The sequence below is a fragment of the Convolutriloba macropyga genome, chromosome 6 (genome assembly GCF_964194025.1).
Source record: "Convolutriloba macropyga chromosome 6, txConMacr16.3, whole genome shotgun sequence".
NCBI classification, from domain to species: Eukaryota; Metazoa; Xenacoelomorpha; order Acoela; family Convolutidae; genus Convolutriloba; species Convolutriloba macropyga.
In genome coordinates, this window is record NC_134473.1 from 74,741,281 (window position 1) to 74,768,285 (window position 27,005).

The window sequence follows — 27,005 nt, forward strand, 5'->3', positions numbered from 1 at the left end:
CTTGATGGCCCATTGTAACTAGCCCCAAAGTTGAAATTAAAAAAAAGTTCAACTAAAAAACGCGTTGATAAATGGGACTTAAAGGGAAAAGACGTCGCGACGTCTTTTCCCTTTAAGTCCCATTTATCAACGCGTTCAAATGACCACTTTGATTTTCAGTTGCTCGTTTATAGTCAGTCCCATAAAGTTGCAACGCTATCGACCGTTTCAAAGGTCAAGTTCAAATTTAAAACATGCAGATATCTAGCAAAACACTGCCCATTTGCATGCCCCGAGCTTTTCGAACGTTCGCTTGTGTTGCAACTTTATGGGACTTACTATACTACAGTCTGTCCCATAAAGTTGAAATAAGCGAACGTTCGAAAACGCCAAAAACGTGCAATTGAGCATCAATGCGCTCATTTGAATGTCAACGTTTTCTCCATTGAGTTTTCATTCATCAACTTTTTCTGCATGTTTTAAATTTGAACTTTGACCTTAGAACTCTAACATGGGGCTTTTGAAACGTTCGCTTATTTCAACTTTATGGGACACGCTATATATCGAACGTTGGCTTATTTCACTTTTCTGGGACAGAGTAGGTAATGACGAAATTGAAACGTAAGCTATAGCATTTCAGAACAAGTGGACAAAAGACGCCGGTCAATGCTCGAACTTAATCATCTTGTTTAGCTTCCCCAGAAATTAAAGCTGAATCACAATGAATTGCAAATGATCTGTGATGCTCATTTTCATGAAGAGGTATTTAAAGCATTCGTTTGGGTCTTAGCATTGAGAAATTTGGTTATACAAGCTAATTTAAGAAACTATCAACTCCTGGTTGTCATTTATCAGTCTTGGTTATCTATCAAGCCCTTTCAATTCTTCTAAAGTGACCTCAAGTCATTAGCTTTATAGAATAATACTAAGCGATTGTGACACCCTAACATTAACCGGAAATGGGCAACACAAAAGAAAACGGCGAATCTGAGAGTGTACTTTTGCTGGAAAAGAGCGAAAATCACAGCTATGCTGGTGCGATAATCGCTGACCAAAACTCGGATCCAAGTTCACTATCGAACATTTTAGCCGACGCCCCTCTCGGTAGATATCATGCTTGGACTATGGTATCCGTGTTTTTTGGTTACTGTGCCAGACATTCGATTTTGGACATGACGCCAGTATTATCAACCAGACTTTACGTGGAAATGGATTTAACGCCAGAGCTGGAATCGGTGTTTGCTATCGTAACTTTTGTGGGTATAACTTTGAGTTTCCTCCTTAGTGGGTTGATTGCGGGCAGAATTGGGCGAAAAACGTGCGCAATTTTGGGGACAGGTTGGATGGTGCTGTGGAACATTTTGTGTGGGTGTGCTTGGAATATAGAAGTCCTCATTTTGCTTAGATTTCTTATGTCTCTCGGAGCTTGTAAGTACACATGCTTAATCGGCGAAAAAAAAATAATTCACTGCTATCAATAATCTTACCAAAATAGAAATCCGTTAAAATAATTTCAGTGATTTTTCAACGGTGAATATTTTAAGAGGCATATTCAGCTCATAAAATCGCAAATCTTACAACATTAGCCGCATTCACCGGGATTCTTACAATTTTTCGCAATTTCGACACGCGCATCTTCTGAATACACAAAGTTGAACTCAAATTATTGCCGAAATCCAACAGCGAGACAATAAAGTTGACCCTGATCCTAGGCGCGACCGAAAATTTACCGAGAAAATGTTCTCGGGTCATGCTGGTCCCTCCTTATTGGCTAACCAAGAGGGTCTGATTAGAGCAACAGTGGGTCACGGACGTCAACCTCAATACTCACTAGTTTAGGCCTACCTCTGCTTTATGAATGACTTGGCTAAGAAAAATTGGGGGTGGGAGTAAGAAATTGACCTAAATGGCATATAAGTCCAAAACGCTAGTTAAAATCAGGCAGAATTCTTTTCATGACTTGCGCCTAAATTGGTTAATCATAGATCAAGCCAAATTCTTTTTCATAAATCAGAAAAAAAAGACGGAACGAATGAACCATCAAAATTTCAAAACTCAAAATCTGTTTAACCTAAATACACCTCTCCGGATCTTTGCCGAATACAATTTTTCCCTCACTGCAGGAGTGGTTCGAACAATCACTCAAAAAATTTGTTCAATGTGCACCTGTTGTCCCAACAATTGCTCCATCTTTTGCTTGCCATTCGGACAGTTGAAGTTTTTTTTAAATTTCAACGTTAACACCTTATCTTCAGATCTGAACACACATCAAGCTAAGTGTTTCGATGAAAAATTAACTTTTTCCGTCGTAAACATTGACGTCAAATGAGAACTTTTTCCCAACAATTAGAGGGACGCAAAATGAATAATATTTTTATCAAAATCTTTTTCTAAGAGCAGAGAGTTTTTTGTTTTCTTATTTATGAAGCAGCCTTGGGACACTTGGTCATCACAAAGTTTTATTATTGTTCATATACACTTTGTGTGTGTGAGGAACTATATGCTCAACTGGTTTTTTGTTCAATTTTCGCTCATCGATATATTCATAGTACAGAGAGGTATCATTAGAACGCTTTTCAAGCGTAGAATATCAAATTACAAATTTTGAATTTCACTGTTTCCGAGGAGTTGTGGAGGTTTATAACTTTGTGAAGTTAGCCTCACTCCTGTCGTTTTTTCACAATCTTCGTAAAATTTGCCGAAATTTTCATCGATTTTGCTGAAAATTTGATTAAAATGTTAACAACATTCTTTTTTGTAATACCTTTAAAGATAAAAAAGAATTGTTGAACTAATTGAGCCAACTCTTCTGGGAAATAAATTTGGCTGTAATTTAGAAAAATCAGCATCTATATCTATATATTAATTGTGTGAACACTTAGGACGGCATGTTTTAAGAGCATCACTGAGCAGCATGTTTTAACAGTACTACCGAAGAGCACAGTAACGCGGTTGCTTAATCGGGGGTTAATGACCGAAAAAGTGTGCTTTAAGGTCATTGATCGATTAATGTTTCTAAAAGGTCATTGACTGAAGGATGTTACAAGAAGATCATTGACCAAAAAGTGTTGCCAAAAGGTCATTGACCCAAAATTTTGCGAAGAGGTCGTGTCATCTACTGAAAAATGCTTTGCGAAAAAGCCTGTTGCCGGAATTTTCTTGGTAGAGAAAAAGACAATAATCGGTGTTTCAATAAACAAAAACAATAGTGTCGAAAAAATCATTGACCGATTAGTTGTTAAGAGAAGGGTCTCTGAGCAGAAACCTTTTCAGAAAATTTTCCGTGACCGAAAAGCTTTTGATACTGAAAAGGTAAATTATCAAAATTGTTTCAAAACAAAGAGGGTTTATGATATTGTTTTTCGTACTTAATTGTCAAAAAATTAATGTTGACGAAAAAGGTTGTCTTGAAACTTTGTGAAGAAAAAGTCACCGACACCGTCAAGGATTAAAAGGTGAATGAAGGAAATTTGTTTTGCCAAAGTTTCACTGTACAAAAGGTTTTTAATGCAGAAGAATTCAGCGATTAAAATTTGTGAAGCGTCAAAGACCCAAAAGGTCCCGATGCAAAAACCAAAGTTAGGTGCCAAAAAACTATATTTGACAAAACTGAGGCCTTGAATGAAGTACAAGTTCTTTAGAGCTCAGTAGAGGACTTTTTCATGCTAAAGGCTGATATAAATTATTGCACACAAAACTTGATGGGCATATAATTTTCTTTAAGTTTTTCGAAAAAAATGTTGTTGGTGGCTTAGCCAGCACTTTAACTCAGTTCTGTATTTGTTGATCTCTTATAGTCTTTCGCAAAGGATTGCCAGAGATCCTTTTTTATCAGCACTTTTCTCGTCTTAGTCACATCCATCGTGTAAATCATTTTCTCACGCAAGATCTGTTTTCTCCTTTTGTTAAAACTGTTGCATCTCTCCCTCTCTTCAGTTTCTCTATCTTCTTTTATTTTGTGCGATCTTCTACTTTTTTTGTTTTCTTTCTCTCATGATTTCGGCTTCTTTCTTTTTGCTGACCCATTTGCCTTCATTCTATCGCTCGTTTTTTCGCGTTCGTTCTCTCGCTCACTTTCCTTTTTCCTGTTTTCTTTTTTTGTTGTTGTTTACTAACTTCTTCCTTATATTTGTCGGTTTTTGATTTAGATTTTTGCTTCCTATTGTTTTTCATACGGTCAGGTCCTAATGTTCTCATGGTTTTTGATGCATTGTATTCTCTCTGTTCTTTCCTGTCTCATCAATTTTGATTTATCTTCTCTTTTTCTTGTTAATTCCCTTTTTTCGCTTTTCGCTCATGTTGGCTTTCTCCCAGATTCTTGTTTTTTTTCTGTTTTTCTTCTATGCTTTCAGCTTTCTTTTGTTCTGTTTTTTCGGTTTTTTTCGTTTTATTAAATTTACTTGCTCTCCGATTCATAATACATTTCTGCTGCTATCGATCTTTTTCTGTCCCATTTTATACCTCATTCTATCTGTTTTGATTTTTTAATGCTCTGTGAGAACGTCTATAACTCTTAAGTCGCATAAAACCTTTCTTTGACATATTTGGCTCTCGTCATTTTTTGTTGGTGTGTCTAAATTAGTTTTGCAAAAAAATTCGTTAACGATTTCATGTACACCAGTTATCACGAATAAGTTTTGATTGAGAATATCAATTGTTAAGTTTCAAGATAATATGCATTCAGATAACCTGTACGGACTTGCTAGTTTTATTCAACTTTTATCAGAAAATGGTACCAAATTTGCTTTTTTTAACCCCCTCGGTCCAAATTTACCGACTGAAAAAACTGCTGATACACCGACCGGTTTATCAGATGGGGGGCTATCTGACCTCTTTACCTACGACGCGAGGATAGTCTTCTGGAATTATTAATTTGGCCGTTTTTGGCTGTGTGGTGGGGGGATAAACCGCTCATGGAGCGAGCCACTGTTGAGATGGGAACGCTAGAAAGCTCAATTAAAGATGGCAATCTTGGCAAGGGAGATAATATTAATTGATACGCTCCTCAGTCCGCCACTCACTTGATTGTTTTTGGTCAAGGAACAACATTTACTAAACATCGTAACATTATTTTCGATCGATATCAATTCTTGTTGAGGTAATAGCTAAAAGTGAATCTGTTGAGCAATGATTTTTGGAAATCCTTAAAAACTTGTAGATAATTGTGATCTGGGAGATAAAGAGAACTCAATTGTTTGAGATGTCCTAATCACAAACATTGTTGATGGAGCGATCCAACGGTAATAACTTCATGAAACAATTGAACCAAAAAAAGACGTTAGAGTTCGCAATCAACTATGAAATGAGACTACAACACCAGATCAAAAACGTCATCTACGCAACACATTTACAATATTCAACAGCGGGGCGGTTCCAGAATAAATTTTTGTCGATCCCACCGGTGCAGACAAAACATAAAACTTTAACATAAAACTGAAAACCAAAAAGGTCCAAATTGAGAAATAAATAATGCCCAAATATGAAATAACAAAACCTTTCCCAGGGAAAAATTTATCTGAATTGTGGAATTAATAATCACTTCGCTAAAAAGTGCAGAAACCGAAAGAGCAGGCTCAGAATAAGAAGTACGAACAAATAGATCAAAAACAATAGGTGGAAGAGCAGCAACCATCGGAAGATGACCAATTTAGTAGTAGTGAAAATGCCTGGTTTGTAACGGGGGGGGGGGACCTGTCCCCCCGTGTGATACATATGATACCTATATATATATATATATATATATATATATATATATATATATATATCGAAATTTGTATATGTACTTAATTATCAATCTACCCTCTATATTATATAGAAATCATAAATATATCTTTTAGTATTCACGTATATATATATAGTATTTTTTAGTATTCACGTATATATATATATATATATATATATATATATATATATTCCCGCTAGTCTACTAAATTATTTCATACTTTGTTCATAATATTTTATTATAAGTAATCATAATCTCGTTTATCAATCTGAATTCAAGTTGCTCAGTAATCGTTTCTACTTTACGCTCGTCAAAGTCTAACTTGGATTTGCTCCGCAATTCCACTAAGTAAATTTGGCTACGCTCACTAAATTCCGTATTCGCTTCGCGATTCCAATATAAATTGGAATAGTGTATTCGCCACACTACTACAATTCTATTTGCTACGATAACGTATAACATGGCGCAGTCAGCATTAAAGGACAGTGGCAAATCTCCACTCGGAATACAGCCTTTCTGGGAAAAGGCAACTCTTGAACCTCCACTGCGATGGGAACATTGGAGAACACAGCTTAAACTTGCAATCCTTGCCCGTGAAGGAATTGAAGTGGATCTACTATTAGCTGATCCCACCGAAAACGTAATTCTACCTCTTGAACCCGCATACGAGGACGCAGTTGAAAATCCGACAGCACAATCGGAGCGAAATCGACGCACCCGTAATGAACAGGCAAAAACAGCATGGAAAAATAATTGTCAACGCATTATAGCGGTAGGCATATTATGCGGAGACAAACCGTGGAAACTCTGCGATCGAAAAGCATCGTCATTGATGTACTTGAGTCTGGGAACAGAAGGGCGGAGAATATTCAATTCAAAAAACTCGACTGTTGTTCTGGATGAAATTTCAACAAAAAATCTTTGGGATTTCTTGAATACAACTTTCATACGAATTCACAACATCACTTTCGATCGATATCTCCTCCGTACACGAAAACAGCAAAAGGGAGAGCCAATTGAAAAATTTTATGGTCATCTCAAAGAACTTTCAGAAAATTGCGATTTAGGAGAAAAAGGGGATACGATCATTAGAGATGTTTTTATCGCAAATATGCAGAATGAAGATATCCAAAAAGAGCTCTTAAAAGAAACGGTTGAACCTGACAAAGCATTAGCAATAGCTATTAATATCGAAATGGGTACTCTGAACCAGCTCAAAATGAATGCAAATAAAAATGAACTCAATTCAACCGTCAATCAAGTGCAGCGGATGCGCATCGCAAATGCTACTCCTTTTTCGACCATGAACACTACGGCACGGAAAAAACCCACAACTTGTCATTTCTGTGGAATGAACTGGACTCCTGAGCACCGCAATAGATGTCCTGCTAGAGGAAAGAAATGCAATAATTGCGGTATTGATAATCATTTCGCAAAAGTCTGTCGGAAACCAAAAAACCCTACTTCGTACCCAAAACCCAGGCCACGGGTTAATAATGTCGAAAAAGACGACCAAGCTGAAGACGTTAATCAAATTTCGATTGATTTTGATCCTGATTTGGAATCGAATTATTCATCGGATGAAGATAATTGCGTGGCTACAGTATCTTCGACGGAATTCACAACTTCAGTGGAGGCACTCAATCTCCCCGTAACGATAGGAAAAACAGCAACAAATGTTTTGGTGGGTTTGGGCAGAGTGTGCACAATAGTAAATGAATCATTGGCAACTTCAATCGTTTCCCAAGACCCAAATTCAAAGTGGATACGCGAGGCAAATCCTAAGCAATTGAAAACTTTCTCCAACGAACCCATTCATACGCCAGGCACTCTTCAAACTTCAATCCAAAATAACAATTGGTACGCGAATCCAATAGAAATTCAAGTCGTGACGGATGGCCACCGCCCACTGTTAGGTAGAGATTTGTTCTCTGTACTTGGACTCTCAATTCAACAGTCAGATAATCAAAAGACAATTAATCAGGTAGAACCAGAATACTCTCCAATCAAGACACAAATTGCAACTGATTTTCCTGATTTAATCTCCAGAATCGGTAAGTCCAAAATACATATTGTCAGTTCAAAATTCCATAAAAAATTACACTCCATTACACCAAAAAGGCCGTCGCGTTCCTATAAATCTGTTGGACAAAGTATCAAACGAATTGAAAAAAGTCTCTCAACAAGGACATATTGAAAAGTTACAAGAATGTTCTGATAAAAATTTTATTTCCCCTATCGTAATTACAGTCAAGAAGGACAAATCTGTAAAGTTAGCTCTCGATTCAAAAATCTTAAGCAAATCAATACATAAAAATAAATATCAAATGCCAAACATAGACAGTCTTATCGATTCAATTTCACAGCATATTAACGATTCTAATCAGGGCGAAAATATTTATTTTTCAACAATCGAATTAAAGTACGCATATAGTCAACTAAACTTGCATCCAGATACCGCACGTAATTGCAATTTCAATATCATTTGTGGTGAAGCAACAGGTACGTATCGTTTCAAAACAGGATTTTATGGCCTTAGAGATATGCCCGCCGAGTTTCAAAAGGCGATGGATTACACACTAGTTGGTTTGTCTAACACATATTGCTTTCTTGACGACATAATTGTAGTTAGCAAAGGTAGTAAGGAATCGCACCTCAAATACGTTTACGATTGTTTGAGAAAAATTGAGGCTGATAATCTAAGAATTAACTTAAGCAAATGTCACTTTGCTAAACATCAGATAAATTGGCTTGGTTTCACATTTTCACAAAGCGGTGTCAAACCTATAGAATCTAAAACAGCAGCAATTGCAGAAATCAAAGCTCCAAAAACACTGAAACAATTACGATCAATTTTGGGTAGTGTCCATCATTTAAGTAAATTTATTCCTTATCTTGCAAAAATATGTCATCCTCTTCGACCATTATTAAAAAAACAAAAATTTTAATTGGAATGAAAATCATCAAACGCATTTCGAACATATAAAAACTGTTATTGCGAATGCTACTGAAAACACTCATTTTAACCCGACACTGGAAACGCGAATCAAATGCGACGCTTCACGTCAAGGTTTAGGCTCCGCACTTGAGCAATTGGATTGTGAAGGGTGGAAAACGGTAGCTTTTGCGTCCCGATTCCTTAATAGCAATGAAGAACGTTATAGTATAAATGAACTGGAATTACTTGGGGTGGTTTGGGCTATTGAATATTTTAAATACTATCTTTTTGGGAAGAATTTTACTGTATTGACAGACCACAGAGCACTTCTTTCAGTCTTAAAATCTCATCGTTCAAATAAATCTTATAATAGTAGATTAACTCGATGGATCGATCGCCTGTTACATTTCGATTTTAATATCGAACATATTCCTGGCACTAGAATGGGTTTAGTTGATTATATTTCACGCCAACCAAATCAAAAAGCAAAAAGCGTCACTCAATATGATGAGGAATTTATGGTAGCAACAATTTCCCGTATTCGCGACGCAATTACATCTTTATTTAGTCACTCGAATAAAATTCCTTTCCATAAGCGGCACATAAACAATAAATACAAATCACAAGTACACAAGACGCGCGTCCACTCTTGCAAGCCTGCTAAATGTAGCACGCATAATTCAAATGCCTCAAATAACTCATTCACTACTCGAGCCCAAGCAAATAATTACAATCGAAAATTCATTTCTCGCTTTAATTGCCACGCAAATCACTTGCTCAAATCTGACACCACACTCGCATCGCGAATCCAGTCGCAAAATTCTAATTGCCATTTAATAGCTAATTCTACACAGCAAATACTCCACATCAAAATGTCAGCAAAAGAGGCATCACAAAATAATCCACCCACTTCACCACAAACCCCGAGAGTGACATTCCGTACTCAATCTACCCCCATCTCATCTACAAGAGCCGGACTCAGCAACACCCAAGCATCATCATCACCCGAGGAATATGACATCGAGCTATCCCGGGAAGAGATATTTGAAAATAACCTCAACCAGCTCTTCACCAAATCCTTTCTCACTAGTAAGGACGCGGTGTTGAAAGAGATCCGCGACTGTGTCCTACAGGATGATGAGGCCCGTTGTAAAGAAGTGAGCACGTACATCCACTCCTTTAGGAAGGATCTACATGTGAAATCTGGGTGTCTGTGTGTTGATCAACGCGTGGCCATTCCAAATTCTATTAAGGAGGCGGTGCTCGAATCCATCCACATGACGCACCCTGGTAGTTGGGGGATGATCTCTCTCTCCCAATATGCATGGTGGCCCTACATGCATAGCGAAATTTTAGCAAAAACATCTGATTGCGTCCCATTTACAGATATTGGTAAGAATTTGAAACCTATCATACCAAAGTCTAAATGTCACCCACACAAAGCTTGTCAAGAACCGAACGAAGAAAAACAGATTGATTTTGGGGGTCCGATAATTAATGATAAAGATAAAGATATTTATTTCTTAACAAGTAATGACCGTTATTCCAAATATCCAACAGTTAGAAAATTCGACAATGCTAATGGGGTAAATGTAGTAAAATTTCTTCGTGATTATGCATATACTCATGGAATCCCGCGAACAATACGCTTAGACCAAGCAACTTGTCTTGTAGGTAAACAAGTTACAAACTACTGTAACGAAAATAATATCAACATTCTCGACGCTCCGGTCGGTGTTCATAGAACTATTGAATTGGTGGAGCGAATGATCCAAACAATTAAAAGACGTTTATCCTGCATGAAAGCCGAAAATAAAGATACATTTTCAACAGCTAAAGCGACTAAACAAATAGTCGCTGATTTACGATTAACTAAACAGAAAACAACAAAGATAACACCTTTTCGGCTCATTTCGGCCGCCCCGCAAATACTCCTTTAATGAATATTAGCACACTTCCATCAAGTTCAAATCTAACTTATGAAAAAATTGTTAATCAATATTTAGATGCTGAAACGGTTTCTGCGGAGGACTTGCTGGACGAAGTTGGATGGATCAGTGCCAACAGAAGCGATATCGCAATTGAACAGAAGATGTTTCAGGCCTCTTTAGATGCAGGTCAGCGCTATCGGGAATCAGACAACAAAGAGTCCCGCTTCATTACACATCCGCAGATTACGGATCCTATACCGAGAAGAGAACAATCCCTTAAAGTTAAACTTGCCCGAAAACTACCAAACAAAAAACGAGCAAAACGACAGTTGGCGGGTCTGCACGAAGTACTTAAGCCTGGATCTTTTGTTACGAAGTCGTCACCAACAACAACGATCATCAACGAGCCTGGTAGAGCCCCAGTAAAGGTTCGAGATAGTGATCTCGCACAATTTGGGACAAAAGCTGAAAGATCCACCAATTTGTGGGTATACGCTCAACGACGCCCTGCTCCTTACGAGAAAACAACGGAATTTAAGATCGCCAAACACAGCAATGATCTTAAGAAACAAAAGAGGGGCGAAATAAAAATCAGACACCGCCAACGGGATACTACATCGGTAGTATCATCTATAAACTCAAACGTATCGCGTGCGCTGATGGTACGCAAACCGACAAAACCGCAGCTCAAGAGACGTCATAATGTTATCGCAGATGATTTTCACGAAGATGTACCAGCTCAAGACCAACCATTAATTTCGATTGTACCGGCTCCACCTGCACCTGCATCACAAGTACCTCCCGCACAGGACGATCAAACAAAAGGCCGCAAGCGCAACCGACCCCAATTTTATGGATTCACTGATGCGGATATTTCCTCAACAAGTTTCCGGGCCTCATCAAGTTCAGCTAAAACAAAGAAGCGAAAAAATAAAAAAGACAAGAAAGCTTCAAAACAAGAAGATTCGGTAGTAGCCCTTATCCAAAATGCCAAACAATCAAGAATCCCGTCACCACCTCGACCCGACTTACAATTGGGGCAAGTTTCACCATCGGACCCCAGAATTAGATATTTTGAGTATGAGCAAGAACGGGAAATGTCGGTTTGGGATGCAGAAAATGAAATATAATGAAAACATTCAAACTTTGAAAACTGAAATAAACTACAATTTCGTTATTCAATTATGTATTTGCTCTGTAATTACAACTTCAATTTCATTTATTCAATTTGTTGCTCTCTTTCAATGTTAACTTAATTCATGTACTCGCTCTGCGAATCCACTCATATTCGTATGTGCAATTTAATTTATGTTTCTCAACTTGCCCATTTACATATTTCTTTTTCTCTGTATTTGCCCTGCAAATTCAACTTTATTGGAATTTTCCAATTCAATGTGCTATTAAGGTCATTCTTATTTCTCAGTTCACTAATTCTTACATATGCTTTGCATATACAAGTTCGTTCTTATTGTCAGTTCAATTGAGCATTTGCAACGTATCTCCAACTTATTTTGAGTTCTGTTAACTCCTTACTTCTTGGTGTTATTTGATTTTAAAATTGTAAATAAATTCCAATTTTTGTCACGGGGGAAATGTGATACATATGATACCTATATATATATATATATATATATATATATATATATATATCGAAATTTGTATATGTACTTAATTATCAATCTACCCTCTATATAATATAGAAATCTTAAATATATCATAACTAAGGTTATGACTTTTTAGTATTCACGTATATATATATATATATATATATATATATATATATATATATATATTCCCGCTAGTCTACTAAATAATTTCATACTTTGTTCATAATATTTTATTATAAGTAATCATAATCTCGTTTATCAATCTGAATTCAAGTTGCTCAGTAATCGTTTCTACTTTACGCTCGTCAAAGTCTAACTTGGATTTGCTCCGCAATTCAACTAAGTAAATTTAGCTACGCTCACTAATTTCCGTATTCGCTTCGCGATTCCAATATAATTTGGAATAGTGTATTCGCCACACTACTACAATTCTATTTGCTACGATAACGTATAACACCCCGTTACAAAACAGGCATGGCCTTTTTTAGGTATCCTTTTCGAAAACTTGTAAAATTTTTCGAAAATTTTGTTTCTGGTGGTTGGCAAAGACTTGTAATTTTTTTGAGAATTTGGTGTTGTGAGAGTAGTGGAACTTGTAAAATTTTTGGAAAAAATTTTGGTGCGGTGAATGAGTGAAACTTGTAAAATTTTCCGAAAATTTTTTCGAAATTTTTTTTTGTGGTTGGCAATGACTTGTAATTTTTTTTGTGAAATTGGTGTTGTGAGAGTGTTGGAACTTGTAAAATTTTTGGAAAAAAGTTGGTGTGGTGAATGAGTGAAACTTGTAAAATTTTTTGAAATTTTTGCCATTTTTTTTAAAATTCTGAATCCTTTTTCTAGTCTAATGAGACTAATGAAGGACTGAAAATCGAAAGTGACTAACCTGATGGAATACTGAGGTAAGGGAAGAAAAAGATAGTTTAAATTTGATAAGTTTTTGTTTCAAAGCAAGAAATTTAATAGTTTTGCGAGTCTGAGACCGCACAAGTGGTATTAATTTAATGGGTTTTATTGCTCATATGTTTGAATTAACAAGCAAGTGCGAAGTAATGAAATTGGAAGTTTATTGAATTTCAAGCCTGGAGAGAAGTTTCAAGTAGAGTTTCGAACTGAAAGTAGCGCATGAGAATGAATGGTGGACAAAATATCGTGAAAACTGACTGAAAAATTGAAATTGGGGTTTAGAATTTGTCTGAAAATCGGCTAAAAATTGATTTTTTGACTTGATTACTGTGTCGGGAAATGCTTGATATGAAGGCCAATTGAATTTTGGTAAAATACGGGTTGAAAATTTTGAAGTCATTTTGCGCCAAAACAGACAAAATTTTGAAAAAAAAGCAAAAATTGCTGTTTTTTAGTGGTAAAAAGTTAAAAAAATTGTTTTTCGCCTCCAATAAGCATTTGTATACATTTTCAAAAATGTTAAAATATGATAGGAGAATACCGTTAAGGAATCAGGTTTATATTAAATTTTATTCAGTGATAACTTGTACCTAAATTTTTTGTATTTTTCGATGAAAAAAGGCCAAAAATTTGCAAAAATTGGTAGTTTTTGAGGTAAGATTGCCGAATAAAAAGTTCTATGATAGTTATAAGGGATTGGACAACAAAGTTTTATAAGGTTAAAGTTTGCTCGAAAAGTTAATAATGAGTAATTGGGTGTTGTTTGCATGTTACTTTTTGTTATTTTTTTTTCGGCGTTATTTGACAAAAAAGTGAAAAAATTGATATTTCTTGGGCAAAGATTGTAGAATAAAGTGTTGTTTCTTAGTTGAAACGCAACCTATGATATATTTTATTTTTTTTAACAGCTTGGGGAACAAATAATAGTAGTTAACTGGGTGCTGAATATATGTTTTCGTTTGTTACTTTTAGTGTTTTTAGATAAAAACTATTACTATTTTGCAGACCAAATGTTCTAAGAGAACAGTCGGCTAAAATAGCTGATGTCCAATTGGACAGGGTTCAGTGTACAAGGTCATTTTAATTAATCGTGCTGAAATCATGGATAAAAAAGTGTAAGAGATTAAGAACAAAAAGACATGATTTTGACAATTTTGCCGGCGAGTAACCCATTTATGTTTCCATGAAAACTTCTTTGAAGTGTTCATGTATGACTTCATTTACATGATAGACAAAACTTGGGTGTAGCAACCATAAAACTAGGCTGAGTTTGAGTTTGAGTTCTATTTTTAGCATATCTGTGCAATCGACCCTGTTAAGCCAAAGTGAGGAAAAGTGCTTTTAAATAGTTTTATTGGTATTGCATTTTCTTTAAGATTCCACTCAAAGCAAGCCGGATTTCTTAAATTCCTCTTACAGCGTGTTCATAGCATTTAAAGTGTATTTCTTGTCCACAACGGAAACAAAGTTATGATAGAAAAATTTTCCTTTCAAGATAATAGTGACTTTAACCACGAATAATAAGTGCTTTTTTGCTAGAGTTTGATACGTGAAATTAGCTGAATGATCTGAGAATTCAATTATAAAATAATCAATTTTTATAAAGTCAGCTTCACAAACGAATTTCACACACACAACAAGCAATATCAACAAAGAAATAAGTTTGATTTAGTTTTCATAATTGAGATCGATTCTTCGTTTCTTTGGTGCAAAACACTTGCTCACGGGTGGAGTCTCAAGGCTTCCACTGCTCGAAACATCGTGTGGTTTGTCTTCAGGTTTGTTTTCAGAAGTACAAGCAATTGTATACTGAACCATGGCAGGTGTAGGTGGTTCGCTAAAAGTTTCTGGGCTCACAATATCTGGTTTCACTTTCCAAATGCTTTCAACCAGTTCAAGATCTCTCCAGTAGCCTTCTTGACTTTCATACAGCGGAATTTCTTTCACGTCATAATCGTAAAAAATCTTTCGTACTCCATCGTCCAGTGCGTCTGGGTCAAATACAAACTCTCTGACATAAGACGTTACAAAATCCAGCAAGTATTGAGCTCCTTTCATAATGCATTTTTCAAATCGAAATGACTGAATAAAGTCAAAAATCACAATAGGCACAGCCATATGATTTACTGTAACCCACTCATCTAACTGATAATCCTGCTGTACAATGATAACAGTCTGGTTTCTCTAAGTCTCATAAGCAATGGTTCGGCTGTCAGGAGTCGATTCCGCCTTTAGAATGATGGTTAGAGGAGACATTAGAATTAATTTCTTTGGTTATGACAGTATTTTGGTAATTCAATTGAACAAAACGAATCAGTTTTCAAAATTCAGAAACAGTTCTGCTTTATAAAATTTGGAATTGAGCAAATGAAAATTGAAGCAAAAATTAGGAAATTAAGAGTTCCGGTATAACTTTAAACTAAGGCGTGTTCAATCAATTCCTTCCGTTTATGTTGTACAAGGTTACTCAAGTAGCTTTTACACACAAATTAAATACACCTAAATCCTTGTATTTTAGTTAAACCTCAGTATACTATTCGGTTTAACGTTTCTAATCTTGTATGCTGCATGTACACACCCAATTTTATTAATTTCTTATCTAGAGCAATTGATGAGTGCAGTTTGTTGTTCAAATACCAAACAGCGTGGATATGAGGAATGCTATTTAGATCAGGAGATATAGAAGGCTTTTGGGGTTGGTTAATGTCTGGGTTTTAACATGTGTTATTGCAATAGTGTTTTGTTACACTCGATGGTTTATTAGGCTTTGGAACAAAACTTGACCTCACTGCTTTTACGCTACCTTTTGTGCCTGCATACCACTCGAACGTATTTAATACATTCTTATCAATGGTAATCAGCAGTATAAATTATTGTTAACTTTATGTGCATACATTTTGTGTGTGCGTGTTTGTGTGGTTACTAGTGTATTGTGTAAACGATTTATGAGGATAACTACAAACTAAGACCAGCATATGCTAGAAACAATCTTTTATTGCTTCCTTATCTTGAAAGCATTTCAAAGGAATTTGCTTTTGTATGATCAAGTTTAAGTATATGCTTAATAAATCAAATACCATTTTGTCTGTTGTCAATAAATTGTTTCCTGACGCAATGACCAATAATCCATTTTCTTATATTTCCAATCATTTTAATGCACAGCCAGGCTAGCGAAAAGAAGGTATGCGTCCTGTTGTAAAAACCAGTTGTATGCAGAAATTGTTTGAACAAAATCCACGAAAATTATTCATCGGTTTCATCAATATACCCAAACAACAGTGTAAGGTTAAATTATTTTCTGGCTACAAGTGAATATTTTAGTGAAATTGAAAGATTTGACTTTGATTTAGCGCTAAAATTGAGGCCTTGCGGTGGTATTATTGGCATAGATAATTCGTCAATAGATAAATGCCTGAAAATCTCAAAAGTTTTACGTTTGCACGCTATTTTGCACGACGCAGGTGGCTTCATATACGAAAGATACAAACAAGGACCTGGTTACTCTTATATGCTTCCGTGGAAAAGCAGCAACTGTTTTAGCGGACATTTGTCGGGAATATTGTTTTGCATATATATAAAGGCTTTTCATCCGTCAATTTTTCATTTATTGAAATGCTGAGCAGCAAAACAGTTGTGTTAGACGTTGAAGGGTTTCGTCACAGAAAAGAAAAATTTACCGTTAACGAATTTGGTGTTTGCACCGAGGACTATCTTGACTGCGTCTCATTTTTACCTCCAACAAGTTATAGTGAGTTAACAACTCAACAGAAGCAATCTTTCAGTTGGTTGAAGAGAAATTTGCACGGCATTAATTGAGACACTGGAAACTATCCCTATATTTATCTCACACAAATAATTCAAAGCGTTCGCTTGAGGAATCGGGGTCCAATATTCTACGCTAAGGGAGAAGAAAAAGTAAAATTTTTGTCAGATTTGCTTGAGTGCTTTATTATTGATCTGAATTCACTCACGTGTCCTTCGATATATGTGAACTATTTTACACAAAACTGTCAAAATCATTCAAAGGGCAAAAATATTTTCAACAAACATTGTGCAAAAGAAAAGCCATATTCTACTTCAACTGGTTAACAAATGAGAGAGGAATTGACGAAAGTGGAGGCACCCTTGTCATCGAGTTCAACAATTTGCGCCTTGATTACGGGGGACGGGAATCTGAGTCTTTCAATTTCCAAAGACGAACTCATAAAAACCGGAAACCAGTTTTTACAGAGAAAATTTAAATTGTTGCTGACTGAGGACGAAATTCGCTCATTTACTCATTTAGTATACAATACTGAACCTTTTCTTCAGTGGAGAAAGCAGAATGTCAAAAACTCAACTCAGAGTCTGTCCTCTGAGACTCTTACTGATGTCGAAACACCCGGTTGGTGAAGAAATAGACAAGAACGAACCTTCACTGCCAAAGGATTCAACACTTGGTGAAGGAAGAAGGATTACACAAAATTGTTCATTATGACAAAACTGAGAGACTCCCGGAGTGCTTTATGGTTCATATGAAAGAATTTCTAACTGAGTTCAATTGCTATGAATTGTTTTATGTAGAGTGATTTTTTTCTCAATACATTTTTTAAAAGAATTTTATTTTGTCTCGAGATGGCGGGAGTAACAGTTGATCAAGTTGACGCTGTTGTAGAAGAAAGTTTCTTTGAAAAAGAAAGTAGCAGCAAATCTTCACGGAAATTTTGTAATCAAACAACGTTGCCACGGTCAGAAGTTGTATTTTTCGTTCAAATGTTTGTTATTTTACTGCTGATATCACTTTTTATTGTTAAATTAACCATATTAAAACCAAATTGTGAAGAAACTTCAACTTGGATATCAATTTTGTCAAGTTTAGTTGGATAGATTTTACCAAATCCAAGACTATGAATAAAATTATATCTACGCAAGATAGAGTCTTCATGGCCGTTGTAGGGCCTTCAGGTTGTGGCAAAACAGAGTTACTTTTCAAAATGTTGATTGGAAACACCTTTTACCCAAAATTTAACATCATATTTTTATAAAGAGAAATGCAACAAATATACATCAAAATGCAGAAAACATTTGGTGTTACTTTTGAAAAGTACGCCAATTTAGAACTTTTGAATAGTCTTGCAAACTGTCTTCTGATAATAGACGACTCGTGCGAAGAAATTTACAATGACAAAGAATTTGTTAAATTGGCCACTGCAGGGCGTCACAAAAATATTAATGTTAATTATATCAAGCACAACCTTTATCAACAGAGCAAGTGGTCTCGTACAATAGACTTGAACACGACACACATCATTTTTGTTCAAATCAGCCCGTGATATTCAACAATTCGAATTTTTAGGTAAATAGTTGAACCTCGTTAAATTTTTAAAATACTGCTATTAATTGGCAACGAAAGAACCGTTTGGGCATTTGCATATCGATCTTGATCCAAAAACTTCTGATTGTTTACGATACTGTTCAAATATTACTGAGCCAGGTCCATCAATTTTCTATCTTCCATCTGATAAAGCAGAAACAACTCCTCTAAACAATGAAAGAGAAAAAATTATTTATACTGAAGCAAGTGGTGCATTTGCAGCCAAAACAGTTAAGGAAATATTTGCGTAGTTGTGATATTGATGCTATACTGGTTTTGTGTGAATGTCTTCACAATGTTTTACTGGGCCATGTTAGAGTGAAAGTAAGAGACTTAGAAAATTACAGACACATATTTATAGGCGTTCTCAAGAAAAAGTCATCAATGGATAAACGTCGAGTACTTTTACTAACAAAAGCCGGATTCGAACTGATTGAACTCATTATTAAATTTTGTTTCATCCATTTGAGTTAAGCAATGTCAACTGCTGACGAGTTTATTTTGATTCCCAGAAATCAGTTTATGAAGGAGCAACCATTTTCCTCACAAATTCTTAAATAATCCCAGAGTTCAGCATAGAGGTGCTCAATTTTCGTTTTTGAACCGCATGCGACCAATTGAAAACACTGACAAAGAGAACCAAGAAATTTTGAATACAAGGGAAACAACTGATCCTACTGAGTTGTCAAAAGTACATGCAGACAAAATTCTTCAAAATCTCAACATGCTAGCGCCAGCAAAATTAACCAGGTCGGAAAAAATAGTTAACCTCATTAAAGAATCAAAAAAGTTGTTATAGACGAAAATGAAAATTTCATTGTTGACGGAGCCGCGACAGGAATAAATGTCCCTATTTTTCTCTATGATTTGCAGCAACCAACTAAAAAAATAAATAATCCAGATTATTTTAAGATTTTAGAGGCTTTAAACATAAAAGAAGACTTGGTGATCAACAGTAATGCTAAAATTGCGATCCGGAAAAGAACTCATAGAATTACCAAACAAAAAAACTTTTGAGCCAAAAAGAATCAAGCACAAAGAAACCAGCCAATTACTTACAGAGGAATCCTCAGACGTCGGAAGTGGTTTCGAAATCTCAAAGGAAGACAGAACTCAGCAAGAGAAGGACTGGGAGTCTTTCGACAAATGAGAAGAAATTGCTTGAGCTAAAGTATACGAAAGGCCCCGCAGCATACGGAAGCATAAAAAATCTACAAAAAAGCACAAAATTGAAACCAAGTAAAGTGAAATTGTTTCTAGAGGGTAAAAATGCCCACACAAAACATAAGAAATATAGAAAAAAATTTCCAACACTGAAAGTTATTGCTTATGACATAAACGAGATTTGGTCGCTAGAATTGGCTTATGTGGATAAATTAGCAAAAGAGAACAAAGATGTAAAATATTTGTTGGTTGCGGTGGACTGTCTCTCATTATCTACGATTCAAACCCTTAAATTCAAAGTGCGCCACAACTACAGCATATGCGTTTAAAAAAATGATAAAGAACAAGCGACCTAAAAAAGTGTGGGTAGATGCTGGAACAGAATTGAAGGTCTCATTCAGCAGTCTTTGTCAGAAAAATGATATTGAAGTTTTTAAAACTTTCAGCGAGAAAAAATCAGCATTTGCGGAAAGAAATATACGATCGCTCAAGAATTTGATATACAAGTATTTAGAAGACAAATGGACATACTCGTGTATTAATCAATTGCAGAGCTTTGTACAAACCATTAACTCTAGAGTCAACAGAGTAACGAAATTGGTGACAAATAAAGTGACAAAAAAAGAGTAACAAAAGTGACAATAAAGAGTAACAAATAAAGTGACAAAAAAGACGTTCCTTACTTGATATCATTAATTTATAATGATTCAGCAAAACTAGTTCGCCGACCAAAGTTTTACGTTGGGCACTTTGTTCGAATATCAAAAGCGGATCTTCCTTTTAGAAAAGGATACAAGCAAACATTCACCAACGAAGTTTTTGAGATTTACGATATACCTACAACAAATCCCCCTACTTATAGTCTCCTTGACGCATCCCAAGAACCAGTCAAAGGAAAATTTTATGAATTAGTGTTGGTCAAAGTTAGAGACAACAGTAGTGAAATAACAAAACATGAATGAATTCACAGTTCATTTAGTTTCATCAGCCTCTATGAAAATTTTTCCTTAAAACACCTTTTCCTCATTCAAAAATTATTTCAATGAAGAAATTAATTTGGAGGGGGATTGGCGAGTTGCACTAAGTGAAATTATCTTCCCGGCTAAAATAAATCAAGTGAACAAAAGCGATCTGAAGATATTTTCTTCTGAAGGCCTTAAGTTTTATGAGAAAAGTATTCCATTTGATGCTGTCTCCAGACCGTACGGAGGAGAACGAGCTATTATTGGAACTGGTTCCTATGAAAACCGTGACCATCTTTTGAGATCCTTAAAAACAGCTACCGGATTGCCTCATTTCGACTATCAATTTAACAAAATCAACGGAGTTTTTTCCTCTTTTTCGGAAAAAACGAAGGAATTACTTTTCCGGATAACGAAATTCCAAGCATACCAGATTTCAATGGTATTCATGATGGGTCTGGTTATCATATTGGATACAAGATGTTGGACACTTTTGAAAATCTGACCATGGCTGATGACAAAGAAAAAACTTTTGCTGGCGATTATCCTTTTGATTTGTCTGCAGGGAAGCAACTAATTTTTATTTACGATAACATAATTGAGTATCAATACGTAGGTGATACTAAAGCTCCTCTTATTCGAGTCATTGATTCAAAACAACGACTGAAAAACGGTAGCCCCTGCGAAATAGAGCCAACACACAGAATTGTTTTCAGCAATTTGGAATACAAAAAGTTATTATCAAAAATTTTTCAGTCAATTGAAATTCAATTGCGGACAGAAACTGGACAATTAGTTCCATTCGCTGGAACAGGAAAAGTTATTTTGACATTAATTTTTAAACAATTCGACTAAATGGAAGCCTACTATCAACAACAATCGATATCACCGTACTTTTCAGGACACTATCGCCAACAAGGAAGTGGGTTTGGGGCTTTAGCAGCAGGTATTGGCCGAGCCGCATTACCGATTGCAAGAAAGTTTCTTTGGCCTGTAACCAAAAAGATTGGACGTCAATTAATATTTCAAGCAGCCCCTGAGCTGGTAGATGTAGTTAAAAAGAAGTCTCCAAAACAAGCAATAAAATCGACCGTGCAAAAAACTGTAAGAAAACAAGTGGGCGGATCAAAAACAGGAAGAATGCGTAAGTTGAAAACCAACGGTGAAAAGCCAAAACAAGTCATTCGTAAAAAAGAAATCTTCGACGAGAAGTCGGTCAAATTTCTTTTCTAAAGTTCAAAATGATTACTAATTTACTGCCCGCAGAGGCAACACACACCATACTTGATTTGTTTGAAAAACAGCCTCTGCTTATTACTTTTGACAATGCTTTTACTAAAAAAGTCGGACCTTCATATTCTCCGGACGGTTCAATGCTTGAGTTTGAAGTTTTGGGTGACAGGAACAATTTCATTGATTTACAAAAACTTCTCCTTGAAATTAAATGCAAAATCTCCCGGAACAATGGCGGCGATTTAAGGACAGCAACTGATGCTACAAATACAGAAGCGCCATACTTAAGCAACAACGCATTACATTCTTTGTTTTCAGAATGCACTGTATCTGCTAACGGTGTTAAAATTTCCAACACAAACGGAAACTATGAGCACAAAGCATTCATTGAAACGGAATTTTCTTCAGGAAAAACTGCAAAAAACACATGGCTAGTTTGTCAGAGGTATTATTACGAGGACGAGCCAGCTAAAATTGATGGGACCGATGGTCGCACGGACAACGTAGCGGCCGGAAAAGCTCTTGTTGCTAATTCCCAGGAGAACTATTTTATTGGAAAGCCGGCTAGTGATATTATAGCTTGTGATAAACACCTACTTAGTGGTGTTACTCTGAGAATTTCATTTAGAAGGTCTACAAATGATTTTGCTGTATTTTCAGAGTCAAACAAACATTATAAAGTTAAAATAATTGAAGCTAATCTCTATGTTGGAAAAATGACAGTAGCAGATCATGTTTTGACGGCAATTGAGAAAACTCTTTTAAAAACTCCTGCCGTTTATCGCTATACAGAAGTATTACCACGAACTTTTTTAGCTACAACTGGAATAAGAAGTTGGAGCCATGAGGATATTTTTTCGAAGGAACCTGTACGACGTATGATAATTGCAATGGCAACAAATCAGGCATACCTCGGAACTAATCACACTAATCCTTTTCACTACCAGAAATTTAATTTCAGCCAGATTGTTTTTAATAGAAATGGTCAACCTATTGTTGGAACTCCGGTGTTAACAATTTTTAACCACCGCATTTACTTCAATACTCTGGAAGCCTTAAATTTTCTTGACAAAGATGGGCATGGCATAACTTTGGACAACTATCCCAATCATTTTATTCTAGCTTTTGACTTAACTTCAACGCAAGAGGCTTCTCATGATTTCATTCATCCCGAACTTACAAATTGCTCAATTTCGGTTCAACTTACATTTGACGGAGCAGTGGCAGCCAACGTAGAAATTTTATTTCAGGGCGAAAGAAGCTGAACGTTTTATGTTAATTCGGAACGCAAGGTGACAAAAAATTCAATTATCACCTACCCCACTGATGGATAGTGGTGAAATACGCTATTTGATGGGAAAATGTAATCATTTGAAATATTATTTTTATGGAGTTTTTGCAGCAGACAATTTTCCAAAGCTAACAAGAAAAGGATTTATTGTAGTTCATGCTTCGCCAGCGCAATATGAAGGAAGTCATTGGATGGTTATTTTGTTTCACGGAAACAAAGTTTATTTGGCTGACCCGCTTGGAATCCCGATACAAAACTACCAAACATTGTATTCCCGTCTGGTACAGTTTTACAATGAAGTAACTCAAGTACTCAAACTTAAGCCAGTTCAAAATCAAAACCCAAAACTCTGTGGACTTTTTTGCATTTATATTGCACATGTGGTGTTTGGTTACAAGTATCCTTTGATGTTGAATATGAAGGATAATAATTTGCTACGTTTTGCTAATCATATGCTCTAACAATTGTAATTCATTTTTTTTAGCTCAAATATTTCTTCAAAGACCACAAAGAACACAATTATTAATTAGAAGTTTTCGATTCTATATTAAAATTTATCAAAATCAAACTATTGTCAACATGCAAACAACCATAGCCACTATTTAATATATCAAGTGTTTTGGAAAACTCACCGTACAAACTACCATTTTAAATACTATAGAATCTATCAATCGTACAAGTAGGCAAAAAGTCAGTTTGAGTTTGAACACTATTAGTAAAAACACAATCAACGTTAGGTAGTTTTCTCTTAAGAGTTTGCAAAGTTCAATTGGTGTTGCTCGTTGTAGTTCACCGCTTCGTCAATTTTGTTGATTATTTCTGCACGAAAAATCGTCTCTTATAAATTGTTTTTAATAGGCAATTTGAAACAGGTGAAGAGACAAGGTATACTAAACGGTTTGGAGGCTGTAGACTGAAAGAATCAGAAGTTGATCGTTGGAGGCAATAACATGATAATGAAATCCAGGTACTTTACAGAAATCGTCATTCATATGCAAGCTGTAGGCAAATTTCTTCGTTACTGTGTGGTCAAATATAGGCTGAATTTGACATATAAAGTAACGATATTGTTTGGCAAACTGACGAAAATATTCCGGTGTGCACTCAACCATTGCCTCAACAATTTTGGTTATTAATTTTCTTTGTCACTTTCACTTGCTTTAATTGTAATTTTGTGTCGTGATTTTGTTGCTCTTCCACCTTCGTACTGAGGTCTTTCTTCGGGATCACTTTCACAACCAGATCGTTGCCTTCGTTTATTTTTCTTTGCAGTTCCTCCAGACGATAGATCTTGAATCGGCTTTATTTTCTGGCCGAGAAGATCAAACTCAGAGGCTGAGAGAGTTATTCTTTGGTTAAAACGAAATTCCTCTGAGTCTTTTTTTAAGAGTCGTCGAGTAATATATGTTCCCGTTGTTTCGTATGTTTTCACTGAAGCAACAACAATTCGTTTGCTAGAGCACGAAATTTCGTGGCTAAAGTCACTATTATCTTGAAAGGAAAATTTTTCTGTCATAACTTTGTTTCCGTTGTGGACAAGAAATACACTCTAAATGCTATCAACACGCTGTAAGAAGAATTTATGAAATGCGGCTTGTTTTGAATTGAATCGTAAAGAAAATGCAATACCAATAAAACTATTTAAAAGCACTTTTCTTCACTTTGGCTTAACAGGGTCGATTGCACAGATATGCTAAAAATAGAACTTAAACTCAAACTCAGCCTAGTTTTATGGTTGCTACACCCAAGTTTTGTCTATCATGTAAATGAAGTCATACATGAACACATCAAAGAAGTTTTCATAGAAACATAAATGGGTTACTCGCCGGCAAAATTGTCAAAATCATGTCCAATCTCTTAAACTTTTTGTTCTAAATCTCTTACACTTTTTTATCCATAATTTCAGCACAATTAAAATGACCTTGTACACTGAACACTGTCCAATTAGACGTCAGCTATTTCAGCCGACTGTTCTCTTAGAACATTTGGTCTGCAAATTACTATCAGTTTTAACTAAAAACACAAAGCAACAAACAAAACATATATTCAGCACCCAGTTAACCACTATTTGTTTCCACAAGCTGTTAAAAAAATAAAATTCATCATAGGTTGCGTTTCAACTAAGAAACAACACTTTATTCTACATTCTTTGCCCAAGAAATATCAATTTTTTCACTTTGTCAAATAACGCCGAAAAAAAAATAACAAAAAGTAACATGCAAACAACACCCAATTACTTATTATTAACTGTTCGAGCAAACTTTCACCTTATAAAACTTTGTTGCCCACTCCCTTATAAATATCATAGAACATTTTATTTGGCAATCTTACCTCAAAAACTACCAATTTTTGCACATTTTTGGCCTTTTTCATCAAAAAATAAAAAAATTTAAGATACAAGTTATCACTGAAAAAAATTTAATTTAAACCTGATTCCTTAACGGTATTTCTCCTATCATATTTTTACATTTTTTAAAATGTATACAAATGTTTATTGAAGGCGAAAAACAATTTTTTTAAATTTTTCCACTAAAAAACAGCAATTTTTGCACTTTTTTTCAAAATTTCGTGTGTTTTGGCGCAAAATGACTTAAAAAAAACACTTTAAGCGCTCCATTCAAACTATTTTCAACCCGTAATTTTAACAAAATTCAATTGGCCTTCATATCAAGCATTTCCGGACACAGTAATGAAGTCAAAAAATCAATTTTTAGCCAATTTTCAGACAAATTCTAAACCCCAATTTCTTCAATTTTTCAGTCAATTTTCACGATATTTTGTCCCCTATTCATTCTCATGCGCTACTTTCAGTTCGAAGCTCTACTTGAAACTTCTCTCCCTTACCTCAGTATTCCATCAGGTTAGTCACTTTCGATTTTCAGTCCTTCATTAGTCTCATTAGACTAGAAAAAGGATTCAGAATTTAAAAAAAATGGCCAAATTTTAAAAAAATTTTACAAGTTTCACTCATTCACCACACCAACTTTTTTCCAAAAATTTTACAAGTTCCAACACTCTCACAACACCAATTTCACAAAAAAATTACAAGTCATTGCCAACCACAAAAAAAAATTTCGAAAAGATTTTCGGAAAATTTTACAAGTTTCACTCATTCACCGCACCAAAATTTTTTCCAAAAATTTTACAAGTTCCACCACTCTCACAACACCAAATTCTCAAAAAAATTACAAGTCTTTGCCAACCACCAGAAACAAAATTTTCGAAAAATTTTACAAGTTTTCGAAAAGGATACCTAAAAAAGGCCATGCCTGTTTTGTAACGGGGGGGGGGGGGGGGGGGGGACAGGTCCCCCGTTACAAACCAGGCACTGGTTCACTACTACTCAATTTATTGAAAATCACTACGATTTATACTCCACAATACGATCCGAGTACCCAGGACAAATCATGAGATGAAAACTGCGTTGATACAATTTCTTGTGACTTTCAAACAGTTGAACCTTTAAATGAAAAAGCAGTATTGGGTTAATTAAAAGCAGTTGTCATGGTGGAATTGAGAATCGAAAGCACTATTGTAAACAAAAACTTTGCTTAGCACAATGTAACTACGGACAAATAATTCTGCATTTGCAACGCAAGATTAAAGGATCTTCGAACATATTCGAAAGCACCAACACAAATGATTGACGAAAAACAATAGTCTAGTAGCATCAGGAATCAAGAAGCAAATCCAGCGGACAGAAATGTAGTTAAAAATGGTAACAAAAATGTACTACGGAGGGATGTCTCAAAGCCAGCGAAAGCCCACGATTCAACAATCAACAACCTTTCGTCCACCAAAGAAACTACAAAATTTAAAGCTATCAACACAAAGACGGCAATTGAACTAATAATTTATCAACTGAGAAAGTGTTAACAAATGTTCGGATGACCTCCCAAAGAGTATATTACCAAAAACTTCA

General features: G+C 35.5%; 3 protein-coding genes across 5 annotated transcripts in view; 1 reads left to right on the forward strand and 2 right to left on the reverse strand.

The window, feature by feature from the left end:
• LOC142340621 (cyclin-dependent kinase 2-associated protein 1-like) overlaps positions 1 to 27,005 on the reverse strand; it is a 575,438-nt gene that overhangs the window by 349,858 nt on the left and 198,575 nt on the right. The window lies entirely within an intron of this gene.
• Positions 1 to 27,005, reverse strand: part of LOC142340620 (large ribosomal subunit protein bL17m-like) — a 435,605-nt gene that overhangs the window by 57,158 nt on the left and 351,442 nt on the right. The window lies entirely within an intron of this gene.
• Positions 534 to 27,005, forward strand: part of LOC142341209 (uncharacterized) — a 34,822-nt gene continuing 8,350 nt past the window's right edge. Inside the window, exons 1-2 of one of the 2 annotated variants that reach the window (XM_075392131.1) lie at positions 534 to 718; positions 955 to 1,407. In XM_075392131.1, the coding sequence (XP_075248246.1) occupies positions 1,104 to 1,407 (304 nt within the window). In that variant the 5' untranslated portion in view covers positions 534 to 718; positions 955 to 1,103. Of the gene's footprint in view, positions 1,408 to 27,005 lie in introns of both variants that reach the window. The other variant, XM_075392130.1, reaches the window with a different exon arrangement.